Source organism: Cricetulus griseus, chromosome 4, assembly GCF_003668045.3.
Source record: "Cricetulus griseus strain 17A/GY chromosome 4, alternate assembly CriGri-PICRH-1.0, whole genome shotgun sequence".
Taxonomy (NCBI): domain Eukaryota; kingdom Metazoa; phylum Chordata; class Mammalia; order Rodentia; family Cricetidae; genus Cricetulus; species Cricetulus griseus.
This window is the reverse complement of record NC_048597.1, coordinates 218,818,145-218,831,184: the sequence shown is the minus strand read 5'-3', so window position 1 is coordinate 218,831,184 and position 13,040 is coordinate 218,818,145. Positions and strand designations below refer to the sequence as shown.

General features: G+C 41.9%; 1 protein-coding gene across 1 annotated transcript in view; it reads right to left on the bottom strand.

Annotated features, from left to right (window-relative positions):
* The window catches only part of Trank1 (tetratricopeptide repeat and ankyrin repeat containing 1), a 56,274-nt gene that overhangs the window by 35,441 nt on the left and 7,793 nt on the right, over positions 1-13,040 (bottom strand). The window contains exons 7-9 of the mRNA XM_035444240.1: positions 11,790-11,921; positions 9,020-9,190; positions 278-532 (exon numbers count right to left, since the gene is read on the bottom strand). Of these exons, the coding sequence (XP_035300131.1) occupies positions 278-532; positions 9,020-9,190; positions 11,790-11,921 (558 nt within the window). The remainder of the gene's footprint in view (positions 1-277; positions 533-9,019; positions 9,191-11,789; positions 11,922-13,040) is intronic.

Genomic DNA, 13,040 nt, shown 5'->3' with positions numbered 1-13,040 from the left:
CAGAGCCAACAACCCTCCACATACATGGTGCTCCCCACATAAGAGACAAATAGGAAAGGACTAACTGGGATTCAAAAGAATGCAACATTCCTCAAGGCAACTCACTCAGGGGTTAGACACTCTTTAGCCCCCTAACTGTTTCAAAACTAGGAGGTAGTGAGAGAACAGGATGTAAATGTACTGTCTTCTCTATAGGAAGGGACAGCTAGGCCATAGCTGAGACTCTGTCCAGACAACCCATAGAGCCCTCTGGCCCATGATGCCCAGGCACACTCACCTCCACTGTCAATCAGGTGGCTCAGAAGCTGGGTCTTCCGCTGGTCCCAGGAGCTGAGATGGGGAATGACAGTACAGATGTCCAAGTCTGAGAGGTCACAGTCTTTGATGAGGCAGTTTCTGAGATGTGGCTGCCCACTGATTTTTCGGGTGAGCAGGAGAAGGACTTCAGGCCACTTTTGTCTCTCCAGTAAGAATTTGATGAAGGTGTTGGCACAATCTCGGTTAATATCACAAACCAGGCCAGCAGAAATTTCTTTCAAAAATAAGAATAAACTATACTCCAAAATTGTCCATATGATTTTCCTTCCTCACCCAACTAAAATCCAATATATACACATAATTAGAATGGTTTGTAAATCAAAACCTTTAAGCACTGTGAAAGTCTCATGAAGAAATAATGGATCACTTTGGACAAGTTATTTAGCCACTAATGAATATCAGAACAGGCACTGACTGACTCAGGCTCCAGGACCAAGATTTAAAATGCCCAGTGGAAAAGATAGAGCTTATCCCAAAGTCCAGAATTAAAATGTGTTTGAAGACAGAATGTTTGGGTTAGGGCAAATACTTGAGTTAGAAAAGGTCTGCCTTCAATTTTTCATAACATTGGGAGGAACATTGAGTTACAGGAAATACGAGAGAAGAGCTGAAAAGTCAAAAAGAGTTAGAGATGAGCCAGAAGATACATTAGTCTTCATTCCTAACTGGGTCATGGCACATAGTGTTTCTATCTGATCTAGAGATAAACCAAGGACTAGCCCCTTTATTGATCTTGCTGAGTCTCAAGGTTAGAAAAAATTTAAATAGGTCCCTCAGTAAGAAGACTGCCAAATTTACTATATAAATTTACTGTATAGAGATGGACCTGGGAAGTTGGCTCAGTAGGGCAAGGCATTTGCCACCAAACTTTATGATGAGTTTGATCTCCAGGACCCACATGGTAGAAGGAATGACTCCCACAAGTAATACATGCAAACTGGCACATGTGTCTCCCAACCAATAAGTAAATATAATTTTAAATTACAAAAACTAAGGAATACCAGTTAATTTTTATTCATTCCATCTTTGCCTTTCTTTCCCTTCCTCCCTTCCTCAATCCCCCTCTTTTATGGCTCCTGGGATGGAACCCAGAGCATTGTACATATAGGTAGGCACTACCACTGAGCTATATTCCTGACCCATTTTTTAAAAAATTGAGGGGTATAAAATAAATGAGGGGGGTCTCACTGAGTTACACAGGCTGACTTTGAATGTACTTTGTAGCCCAGACAGGCCTTGAACTTAAAATCCTCTTGCCTCAGACTCCTGAGCAGCTAGTACTGATGACAGGTATGTGCCACTGCTTGTAGGGGACACTATAACCACACCTGCGAGGGCATGGTCAGGGTGACGTAGGGAAGGTTTAAGAGTAAGGGGAGCGCATGTGGAACTCCCTTCTTCCTTTTCATTATCTGCTTGCTGTATTTACTCCTGCCCTGCCGGCCGGCTAGGTTGCTCTGTAAGTAAGGCATCTCCCTAATAAATACCTGTAGGGAGACACTGTAGCCCTGCCTCCTATTAGCCTGGACAGGCGTGCCGGGACACGCCCATGAGGACGTGGTCTGGGGAGGTCTAAGGTGACTCGGGAACCATTCTTAAGGGACCACGCACACGTGAATAGACCCTTCTTTCTGGCCCCTCTCTCTGGCCTGACTGCCTTGCTGCCCCTGGCATGCTCTGGCTTGTGTTTGGGCTGGTGTTTATCTGAATAAAGAAATCTGAGCCTTACGGACTACGGATCATCTTTGAGCGCACACAGCATGCAATAATCATCAGTTAGCGCCCAATGTGGGGCACGAACCCACAACCTTGAGAGTAAGAGTCTCATGCTCTACGGACTGAGCTGCATGCTCCAGAAAAATAATTGGGCCATACCTCTCCAACTGCACTGGATTCAACTTACTCTGTTTCAACTGACACTCCGACCAGAGCCTCGAGTACTGACTTCAATCAAGTTTAGGATTTCAACCTAGATCTTCAATCAAGCAAATCCTATCTAACTTGGACTGGAGATAACCCAATAGAGACTTTCACTGTGCTAACATTTTTTTTCCACGGGACCCCACAAGGCTACCATCGTCCAATTTCAGCAGGAACTACGCCCGCTCCCCATTATTGTTTATTAGGGTAATATAAGCCTAGTTAGGAATAATTTTCTTATTGTTTAGAGTTAGGAATGGAAGGAGGTGTTCAAGTTAGACACCCTTTCCACATGACTGTGGGGCTTAGCCGGAATAGACATAGTTAGGATGTGCAATAGCAGATTATTGTATCTTCTTGTATTTCACCTTTATGATTGTTAATTTTGGATGTTTTACACTATTAAGTTTTAATCCTCTTTTAAACTAAAAGGGGAATTGTAGGAAGACACTGTAGCCCCGTCTCCTAGTAGCCTGGACAGGTGTGCTGGGACACGCCCATGAGGGCGTGGTCAGGGGAGGTCTAAGGTGATGCGGGAACCATTCTTAAGGGATAAGAATAAACAACTCCAAAAAAGTTTCCTATGATTTCTCTTCCTCCAACAAGAGCAGATGAGAGAAATGAAAAACTACCCAAATAAAAGAAACTTGGTTTTCTCTTGTTGGCTTCTGCTTCCTATCTTTTTCTAAATCTTTGAAATGAATATTTATTTTAATACAAGAGAAATTAAATGCAGGCTAGTCTGTCATCTTACTTTAACAAGGATCAGAACAAAAGTGTAAAGGTGAACTTGTAAAACAGATCTGTGTGGTTCTGACCTTCAGAGACCGACCGCTCATGTCTTCTGGCAGCAGCACACTCCCTGCCCAAAGTGAAGGAGTCAGGCTTGAGTCAGCCAAGATTGACCCCTGACTACAGTGTTGGTTCAGCTGCTAAAGCAAGGGCAGGGTTATTTAAGCATTGTAAGAGAGAGATGAATCCATAAATCCAAACATGTTGGACAAGTCAGAGGTTAGAGACTCAGATTTAATTCCACTGAAGTCTAAGACGAAAGATGGCTAGAGGACAGGCTAAGTTGAAGATGAAAGTCAACGAGTCCAGGTGACAATGAAGACAATTGTGGCATTTCTAGCATATAAGTAAAAATATATTTTTAAAAATAATTTAAGCCTATTGTGAGGTGGGGTGGTGAGCCATAAGAAGCACAGCAGCAATACAGTTCTCAGAGAAGCCAGGAGGCCTGAGGCCACAGGCCATGAAACACAGAGCCTTTGGGGAGATTTTTGCCAGACTCCAGTTATTGAAGCTTTACTTTCATAACCTTAATTAAATTTACAAGAGGACAATTCGGCTGCCATGAAGTTCCAAGCCCAAAGACTTCCTAAATGCAATTTTCCCAAAATGTCTGCATCTAAAAGAGCTCAAAGGAGGGGGGCCCATCCTAGAGTCTAAAGTGTGCCATTTATCCTTGACCCATTAATATACAAAACTAGGTGATATTATATATAATCCAATTTACCTAACCTCACTCACCATAACAGCTATTGGGCACAAGCATTTTAAGTGAAGGTTGATGGACTGTTTACATTGTGCAGTTGGTTCTTAGCTGAGGCAAAAAAAAAGGGGGGGGGACAGGATAACAGTACCAGAGGCGATGGATCGATCCAAGGTCACATATCTGGTAAATGGTGGAGCCAAGATTCCGGTACTAAGCTTTAGCCATAACCACTGCGATATGCTACATACCCTAAAAAGCATTTGGGGTTTCTCCGGCCATCCTTTCTTGAATTCTCAGAAGACTGATACAACCCCTTACAAAGCCAATCTTTATAGTACTAGGGATTAACTCAAGCTCTTAGCCTTGTTAGGTAAGTATTCTGCCATTGAGCTATATCTCTAATCTCACCACTTTTTTGAAACAGGATCTCAATGTGTATCCTTAGCTGGTCTGTAACTCACTCTGTAGACCAGGCTGACCTTGCACTTATAGAGATCCATCTGCTTCTGCCTCCTGAGTGCTGAGGATAAAGGTGTGTGTCACCCCCAGCCCTCAATTTTTTAAAATGCTAAACTTTAGCTACTTAGAACCTAAAATCTTCCATAATTATTTAAGATTTATCATCTAAAGTTCTTCTAGGATAGTTTCCTGATTTTCTCAGGAAGAAAAAAAAATAAAACAACATTCAATTGTACAATAGCCTACACATCAACCTCAACCAATATCTACAGAAGACAGAAATGACTATGGCATTGTGGTTGTTTCAAAGAAAATGGCCTTCAAAGGGAGTGGCAGTAATGGGAGGTGTAGCTTTGCTGGAGTAGGTACGGCCTTGTTGGAGGAAGAGCATCACAGCTGAGCTTTGAGGGCTCATATATGCTTGAGCCACACCCACTGTCTCAGACCACTTCCTGTTGCCTGCAAATCAAAGATGTAGGACCCTCAGCTACTTCACCATGTCTGTCTGCCACCATGTCACACCACGATGATAATAGATTAAACCTCTGAAAATATAAGCCACCCCAATTAAATGTTTTTCCCTTATAAGAGTTGTTGTAGTCATAGTGTCTCTTCAGAACAGAAACTAAGACAGGCATATAAAAAAATTACAGTACCAGCCTTTATTGCCAGCACTACAAAAACTTGAGAGAACATTAGCAAAACAGCCTCCATAAGCCCAAAGTCAAAGTGAAGGCACTCCAAGATCAGGGACACCCAGAATGGTGAAAAAGACCCAAGGAGATCCTGGAGGGTTACAACATTATCTGACACGCCTTCTCTCCACACCTGTATTTTAACAAAGAAAGTCAAACATTAGAAATATGCATACACCAGTGTCTGTGATAAATACCCATGGACTCACAATCAAAGAGCCTCTGGTGTGAGGCAGCAAGAGGAGCCACCAAACCACACCACACACTACAGGGAGGACATGGCAGCCACTTGTCAAAGGCCCGGCATCACCTGCCTGGAGGCCCACATTGAGACAGAAAATGTACATGCTGTTACAGAGACTGACTAGCACTCCTGGACTCTGCCCCTGACCTGCATCCTAAAATACCTATGACTACACTGAAACCCACAGTACAGGAGGAGAGAACAGGGCCCTTTGTAAGAGAATCACTTACTTTCATGCCAGGCTGATGAAAGTTTGCTACTTGTCTCCCTGCCCCACACCCTTAAGGTCTTTCCAAAAGATCATTCGTCCTCCAAAAAAATTAGTTTAGCATAAAAGTCACATGAAAATGAACAGGAGCAAAGAGATAACACTGCAAAGTAAACACACGACTTCGGGACACAGACCAGTTAAGAAGACACTGAAGACTGGAAACCCTCCAGCATGGGGGAGTTCATAAGATGTTATAAACAACACAAAATGTTTAGAAGGAGCATTCTAATGGGACAATGGAACCCCTGGATGAAGGCTGCGGGAGCCTGTTTATTATCTAAGTTTTCCGCTCCTTTTTTCAAAATGTAGTCTACAATCTTAATAAGAGAAAAAAGAAACACCAGAAAACAAGGTTGCTTGTGTCCCATAATCACAGATTTTTTAAAAAATTAACTGAAACATAGCAATAGACAGAATAAAAATGCACCAAAGTATAATTAACAATAGATTCATTGTTACATAAAACTCTAATTTTATAACATATTTGAAGTCAAAATTAAAGGGAGCTTCTGAAGTTGCAACAGAGCTCAGAAGTCATCAAAAAATAGAAATAAATAATTTCAAAAGAGACTTCAGTTTTACTCAAATTCTATCACTCAAGACAAAACTAGTAAGTTTTATTACACACAATTTAATAATCAAGCTAATATATCAATCCCATTTTATAAAAGAAATACAAATATATATATATATATTTATTCTAAATATATATATATTTAGAATAAAATATTAAATGATCAGTTCACAGATACTTTAAGTTTTCCTGGTAGGGGAATCTACATAAAATTAGTATTTTCTTTCCTACATTTCATGCATTTTCTTTAAAATACTGGCTTACAAAAAGGACGACTATGACTGACATTCTAGGTCAATGCCCCAGCCTGCACTAACTGAAAAGAAGCAACCTCCCTTCCAGTGTTGAGAGAACATAGCAGAGCTCTCCCAGAGCCTGGATCCAAGCTCACTAGGCAAAGCCTCAAGAGACAGTGGGGAGACCACAGGCAGCAGCAGACAAAGGCTCCACCTTACTGTTGGTCATAAGAAAAGGCCTAGCTAGCAACAGCAACCAAAACAAGTGGACATGATGCCATCTGGTGGTAACCACCAAGAGCTGTCAAAGACATTTTATAATCTTGACTGACCAAGATTAAAGCTTTATTGCTCAAAATGGCATTCCCTGGCACCTGGTGAGAAATGCAGAATCTAGGGTCCCCTCTGCACCTCCAAAATCACAATCTGCATGCACACATTGAGAAATCTCTGGTCTTGAGAACAGTAGACACATTTAGAAAATCATTTTTTCCTCACTTGATGCCAAAGGCTGCCCTATCCGAAGAGATCAGTAGCACTACCAGAAAACGGGGTACACGGCTTCTGGAAAGAGTAAATGGAGAAAGCACATCTAATCCTATTCTGCAAGCTTGTTTATTCTTCCAGGTCGGGGGAAAAAAAAAAAAAAAACTTGTCCTAACAGTGCTGATCTCAGAACCACATGTGTAAAAACCAAAACTCATCAGATCAGACTGACCAAGATGAAGATACAAGCAACCTAGAGGTGGGTCTTCCACAAACTAGGACTTTCATTTCTCCTTGCAAATGATGAGAAGGAGGTGGTAGGCCACACAACTAAAGTTAGATTCATCTTTATATCTGTGCCCCAACACTCTTTTCCTTTGGTTCTTACATCTTCTCAACTTCTGCTTGAACAGAAAGGCCTCTTGAAGGCCTAAAATCTAAACAAAGGTAACTTTTCAATTTTCCAAATACATAAGCCATATACATTTATGGCCATATGTAACTAGTAACTATCATGTCAGATTAAAGGATTGTAAAAAACTTCCATCTCCTCAGATATGCATGGTTTCTCCAGTAAATACAACTTAACTCTGACGAGCACAATGGAGACCAACATAGAGTCCACTGAGCTTCTTCTCTAATTTTGGAAAACCAGGATACTTAATTATGTCAAAGAAGACAAGGAGGAAGACTGTCTCAAGGTTAGAGTGTGGCTCAAGAACACATGCTTAGCAGGGACTTCCCTGGGTTCAACCCCAGCATCACAATAAATTGATTAATTAATTAAATCCTGTCTCAGATGAGATGTCTTTAGGGTTAGATGATATTAAAAGGCTCCATTAAAAATATTCAAGCTATTCTGAGAATTAATAATAATTTGTAAACATGTCAGCAACTTCCTGCCTATTAACTAATGGTCCTTTTATTATTATTATCTTAAAACTTCCAAATTTACAGAGAAAGTAACCTCTTTGGTTACTTTGGATTTCTAAAATTGTGGCAATAAACAATGGGAACTACGTAAGGAAAAGCTGAAAACCAAATTAAGTATATGAGGGGAAAGTAGAGAGACGTCTAAACCCAAGAAACCTGCTCAGTGACGTAACAGTAGAAGAAAAACTGGAGGGGAATAAAATGATAGGAGATATTTTCCCTGAGCTAAAAGAGGCAGATTAAAAGGAACCAGAAAGTGCAACAAAAGTATAAGTAAAACCTCCATCCTGATATATCCCAAGGAAATTTGAGAACTCAAGGCCAGAGAATGTTCTAGAAAAAGAAACAAAAAGACTAACATCAGACTTATGGTCAGTGACAATAGGGATTAAAAGGAAATTAAATATTTTTTTCAAAACTGCCACACAACTTTATAGAATAGTGTATAAATCTAAAGATACTATGGATACCAGAAAAGGCTGCCACTAAATGTGGCAAGTTACTGTTGGTGAAACACAGTCTAATTACAAAAGTGGTAACAAGGGGGATAGGAGAAAGGCAAATTTCTGTCAATAAAATAGAATAACTATATCCAAATATTATTAAGTAATGTGAAGATAAAGACATTTTCAAAAACTCTCTAGTTTTACCATCCATACCTCCTCCAGTAGGTAGTCTCACAAGTCAAGAACGCAACCTCTAGGTAACAGGAAGTATAAATGTCATACATGAGTACAGGAGATATTAAACACCATTGCTTAAAGAGTGTCACAGAGGAAGAGCAATGCTCTCAAGACAGTTAGTGACTCATTCCTATGGGCCCAGCTATACCGCTTATGGCAGGAAGAGTAATATTTTATACAATCACACTACCATGAAAATGCCACCCACTGGTTTCCAATTTTAGAATCAACCCATAGATGAAGCTGAGAAAACCTTAAAAAGTTAAGGATAGAAGATAAATGTTACAAACTGTATAACCACACAAGCCCAGCAGTAGATCTGGAACAACCATTCACTCTTACACAGCCAACTCTCCAAATCAACAGTCAAGAAATAGAGATGTAAGTGTATTTTGAATTGTCGGCAGTGACAGTTTCTGATTAGTAGGCTAATTTTGGCTGTCTCCAATTCTATATGTTTTTCTCCCTTTTCCCATATGCCTACATTGAATGGGGAGGGGGTCCCCCATACTGTTGAAATGTAGACCTGGAAATGTTCCTAGATCATTGTAGATGCTCTATAAGAGTCATCTCATACTATCGTTACAAACACATATTCTGGACATTGGAGGGGAAAGGTCTCACTTCCACTTACACATGTGAAGAAAAGATAAATCAATTTATATCTAGTACCCACAAAAAGTAAATTTACTGGTGCCATACCTGATGGGCCCTTGGAACGTGAAGCCAGCTTTTCCAGGTGGCTGTTGATTTTCTCAATAGCTCTGAAGTTCTTGTTCCTCTTCAGAACATCCACAGCAGAGCGGGAGTGTAGGTCCAGCAGAGTAGGGTCTGCTCCAAAGCTCAGCAGCATTTGCACATCTTCTGTTTGTCCTAGGGCAGGCCAAAATGAGAAGGGGTGATGATCATGGTTCCTTCCATAAGGAGATGTCCCCATGAGTGCTCAAGAGACTGGGTTCCTCTAGTTTAAGGAGCCTAAAGGACAGCCTCAGGCAGTCCACCCAACTCCCCCAAATTAAGGAGTCCTGGTGTGGAGTGGGAAGGACAATAGCTTTTAAGAGGTTCAGAAGTGCGCTCCTCTCTACCTTTCTCCCCTCTCCTTGGCAACAAGGAAAGAGAGGGGAAATCTGGTTACTAGGCAACAGTTACAGCTGTAAGGATAAAAGCAAGCTGTGACTTCAGATTTCTTTATCCCCCAGAGAGGAAACAGAAAACTGACCCAGAAAAGAATTTAAATAGATCATTTCTATATATATATACAATATAGAAATTGTATTGTATGTGTAATACATATAAATATTACACACACACACACACACACACACACACACACACACACACACACCTTTCTGGTGCTAGAAGAAAAAAGTAGCAATTGCTTTGGCATCAGGGTTTTTGTTGTCATTGTCACCACTCTCTAGCCCCAACTTTCCAGCTGTCAGCTCCATTTGAGCTCTGATGTACTTATCTGACAAGCATCAAGGTATCTCAGTGATTATAGATCTGACTAGTTACAGATTGAAACAGGTATGTCCCTGGGGTGCACAGGAGGCAGGTACAGAGAATTAAATCAATGTTAGCCTTCAATTCCCCTGTGTAGTATTTACTAAACTTTACTATCTGACAAGAATCTCTGTGCCAAATGTCAGGTTGTTCACTGTGTTGTCTTCTCTCCCCACACAAAAATAGAAAACTTAAGACTTCCTATCCACAGAGACCTTACTGTCACAGGCACAATACTCAGCTCTAAGATTCCTGACCCATGGTGCATGTATACCCAATCACATATTAATCTAGGTACTACAGCAATGAGAACCTGCAAATCCCAGGTCAGCTAACCTTAAGGCAAGTCAGATTGGGCATGAACTAGTTATATGAGAGTCAGATGCCAAAATTCTAGAGATCAGAGAGGAAAACCAATCATCAAAATTCAAAGAATGAGAGGGACTTGATGCATAGGAAGGTCTCCCCTACTGGTTTTGAAGGTAGAGAATGCCACAGGTGACTATGTGTGGCCTACAGAAGCTCAGAACAACTTCTGTTAGACATTCAAAAAAGAAAATTGAGACCTTAGCCCAGCATCTTAGATTCTGCCCCATCAAATATGCCTGAAAGCAGACATGAAATTCTAGATGAGAACACAGCCAAAAGCAACATCTTGAATTCAGCCTTTCTGAAAATCTCCAGAAGACCCAGTTGCATCAGGCCAGACTACTGACCCACAAGAACTGTGAGCTTAAAAATGGGCATCAAACAAAGGGAGGAAGTGTCACTGCAAGCCACCACACTGTTGGTACTTTACTATACAGCACATCTGCAGGGTATCATACAGTCAATGAAAACTAACTGATGCTCGTCTTACATGGGCTGGCAAGATGACTCAGCAGGTAAAGGCACTTGTCACTAAGGCTGACAACCTCAGTTCAACTGCTAGAACCCTTATGGTGGAAGAAAAAAATCAATTCCCAAAAGCTGTGTTCTACCTACACACATCACATGCGCGTGCACTCCCATACACGTGCGCGCACACACACACACACACACACACACACACACACACACACACACACACACACACACGATGTTCATGTTTAAAAGAAAGGAAAAAAACCCTATTGCCAATGTTGCTTGTCATCAGAAGACCACAGCTCAGCTTAGCTCACCAAATCTGCCCCAGATGATAACACCACCATTGCTGCCACCTCCATTCCAGTGGCAGTGGAATATATCCAGTGATATTTCATTTCCATTGTAGAAAAACACAAAGTTCTCAGTTTGTTTGAGACAGGATCTCACTATGGAGAGTAGACTGGCCTCAAACTAAAGCGATCCACCTGCCTCTGTCCTCCCAAGGCTAGGATAAATGTATATGCCACCACACATGATGGAAAAAGAATGTTTTCTTATATGACCTAGAGGAAGTAAATAGTGACGGGTCTGAGAGTTTGAGGCAAGTGAGTGTCATCAAAGAACTCCATGGGAGTGAACAACTTTCCTCCTTCTGAGTTCAGCAAAGCGTTCCACGTCACAATAACCAACCCCTTTCAGCTATGCCACTGTCTCTTACACGTGGCCTGTATAGCACCATGTGTATGACAGGATACAATTCCCATGTTAGGTTCTAAGGACCATAAAGACTATGTCAGTTTCCTGGTTCACAGATTATCTCAGGCAGCCAAAATACAGATGTGGCATAAAGTAAAGGCACTTTGTAGCCTATAGCAAGGGAGGGTGGGTAGGGGAGTTGCCAGAAGCCTATGATCTTGAATCATTTAGCCCCACAGAAGCAACTTGAAAAGCATAGGAGCCCAGTGAGTCTCTTCTCACCCACTGCCTTCATGCTTGCAGCCTGTTCTGCCAATCATATTTAATTCAAGGGAAAGTTTGGCCCTCTGAACCTTCCTGTGTGGCCTTCTCACGTCTGCAGCCACTGGACCCACAGTACACCTTCCAGCACAGTGTGTCTACTCACGCCTGATGGAGTAGCCCGGGAAGTGGGCAGCAGCAACATGCAGGACAGTGCAGCCAGAATCGTCTCTGTTGTTGATGCGGCCTTTCCACTCAGGCTTGTGCTCCATTATCCACCTGAAGAGCTGACTTTCCCCTGGCAGAAGTAAGTTGCAAGTAGTATTTTCCACAGAAAATCAACTGTACGCCCCTAATGGATCACCATGGGGACTATAGCACACATTTCTACTCTCCAACCAAAGGTGTGAGGACAGGGAGGCTTCCATGATGATCTCAGGTCTGGTCCCCAGAAGCCTGACAGCGAATCTTTCCCACATCACTTACTGAGGGGGAGGAACTTGGGAGAAAGGGTGTGAACAAAGCAGGGCAGGGCAGGGCAGGGCAGGGCTGCGGAAGGAGCTAAGCAAGGATTTGGCCTGAGCCTTGTCTGGTCCCAGTTATTGTAAAGAGGAAACCAGACCAGGTCTTGACCTTCAGGACACAGGTAAATTTCAAATCTTCACATGTCTCCTCATTTGAAAATGGGTCCAGGGTCAGACTGCATGTAGTCAGGCTTTACTTTTACATGTCTGTCTACCAATCCCTGTATAAGAGGAACAACAGTACCATGTACAAAATTCTGAGTATATAAAGTGGGTAATGGTGGAACACAAATAAAAGATGGAAGGGTAAAGCCCCAAGCCAGAGCTCTCTTGGCTCCTCCTGGTCCAGAAAGATGTCAAACTTACACCTGTCAAGAAAACACAAGTTTCTATCTTGTGTTTTGGTATGAGTGTATGTACATTAATGACAGACTCAAATATTTAATTTGTAAAACAAATGATAAAGCTTTAAAGAGTCGATCTTATGAAGACAGAGGTCCTGTTGAGTCTAGCACATGCCTGTAGTCCCAGATACTCTGGAAGCCAAGGCAAGAGGAACAAAATGCAAGGTCTGCCTGTGTTACAGAGTGAAATCAAAGCCAGAGAGTAACTAGCAAAACAGAGTCTCCAAATTAAAAGGATGTGAGAGTGAGAGCAGCTGAGTGGCAGACAGCTTGCCTATCACATGTAAAGGCTCTCCTTTCCATCTTTAGAGAAAGAGAACACGAAAGAGAGTGTGTACACGTGTGCCGTCCTTGGCAATATAAACAACTGTATCAGTATTAGTCCATGTTCCTCTCAAGGATCCTCCAGCCACAGTCTCAAAACACAGCTGCAGGCCCTCTAGGCTACACAGAAAAGCATGCTGAGGGGCAGAACCATATAAGGTACCT